The sequence below is a fragment of the Sinocyclocheilus anshuiensis genome, unplaced genomic scaffold, assembly GCF_001515605.1.
Source record: "Sinocyclocheilus anshuiensis isolate Anshui unplaced genomic scaffold, SAMN03320099.WGS_v1.1 scaffold553, whole genome shotgun sequence".
In the NCBI taxonomy this organism is placed as follows: domain Eukaryota; kingdom Metazoa; phylum Chordata; class Actinopteri; order Cypriniformes; family Cyprinidae; genus Sinocyclocheilus; species Sinocyclocheilus anshuiensis.
Genome location: NW_015539821.1, coordinates 2,273,556 through 2,274,687, shown reverse-complemented (window position 1 = coordinate 2,274,687; position 1,132 = coordinate 2,273,556). Strand labels below are relative to the sequence as shown.

The 1,132-nt window shown below is 42.7% G+C and overlaps 1 protein-coding gene across 3 annotated transcripts in view; it reads left to right on the top strand.

Annotated features, from left to right (window-relative positions):
- The window catches only part of LOC107684084 (BAH and coiled-coil domain-containing protein 1-like), a 112,272-nt gene that overhangs the window by 77,093 nt on the left and 34,047 nt on the right, over nt 1–1,132 (top strand). For 2 of the 3 annotated variants that reach the window (XM_016480250.1, XM_016480249.1), the window contains exons 7-8: nt 301–491; nt 682–840. In XM_016480250.1, the coding sequence (XP_016335736.1) occupies nt 301–491; nt 682–840 (350 nt within the window). The remainder of the gene's footprint in view (nt 1–300; nt 492–681; nt 841–1,132) is intronic. The other variant, XM_016480251.1, reaches the window with a different exon arrangement.

The window sequence follows — 1,132 nt, the reverse complement described above, 5'->3', positions numbered from 1 at the left end:
TGTGTGTGTGTGTGTGTGTGTGTGTGTGTGTCAGTAAGCAGCGCATTAATATAGAACGGTAATTAAAGGCTCTATGCACACCAGTATAGGTGTGTGTATAGTAGGAGCTAGATGATGTATGATGACGTGTGACGGCATAGTAGTGGTGTCCCAATTCTTAGGGGAATATTTTCACCCCTACCCCTTGACACTCTGTTTCAAGGGACAAGGGGAAGGGGTAGGCGGAGGTGGCGGGGAAGGGGTATAAAATAGAATTGGGATTGGGCCTAACTTTGTGCCATTTTGATGGCTTCCCTTCAGGGAAAACAAAGGCAGAGTTGACTTTGCCAGGATCCACCCCTCCAGTAGTTGCCATGGAGATTTGACCTCACACCTTATTGTGCCAGGCGGTAGCCAATTAGGCGCTGAGCCATCTGCTCACGCCCATCCCGCCCATCATCACTGGATGCCTCGGACAGGAAGTCCCTCCCTCTGGATGGGACACTCTTATGGTAAGCAAATGCCGTCTGTTTTTGCTATTTTGATGATATTAGATTACAATATACTTCACTGTCTTGTTGAATTTCTGCATGTGTTGGTTAATTAGTTTTACCCTACTAAATAATCAATGAATTGCCCATTAGTATTGAAACATAAGATAAAATCTTTCATCATTAAGCAGCTTTCCATGTCTCTGTTCAGGTCTCAATCATGCAGCATTGCACCAGAACTTGACCCCCGGCTTCTCTGCAACCATGCCCAGCCCCTTGCAACCAGTTTTGCCTCTGCCTCAGGACCCCTCTGCCGCCCTGGTGGTATTGCCTACTGAGCCAGCAGCCCACCCTGTCACCCATCACCTTGGTACACTGCCCAAAATTACTGGTATTTTATTTGGTTGTTGTAGAAACAATGTTAATAGGTTAAAGTATGGAGGGTATTCAACTCCACATATTCTTTTTTTTCCATTTTATGTTTATTTTGAACATTAATTTGAGTACAATCATATAGCATATTTCAAGTCAGCTCCACATATTCAATGACATATTCATATTCATTTTCATTACTTTTTTTTTCACTCTGAAATATTTTTGAATTATTTGGTGCAGTCGACTTTTTTCCAGTGGAACACAAAAGATGATTTTTGAAGAATCTT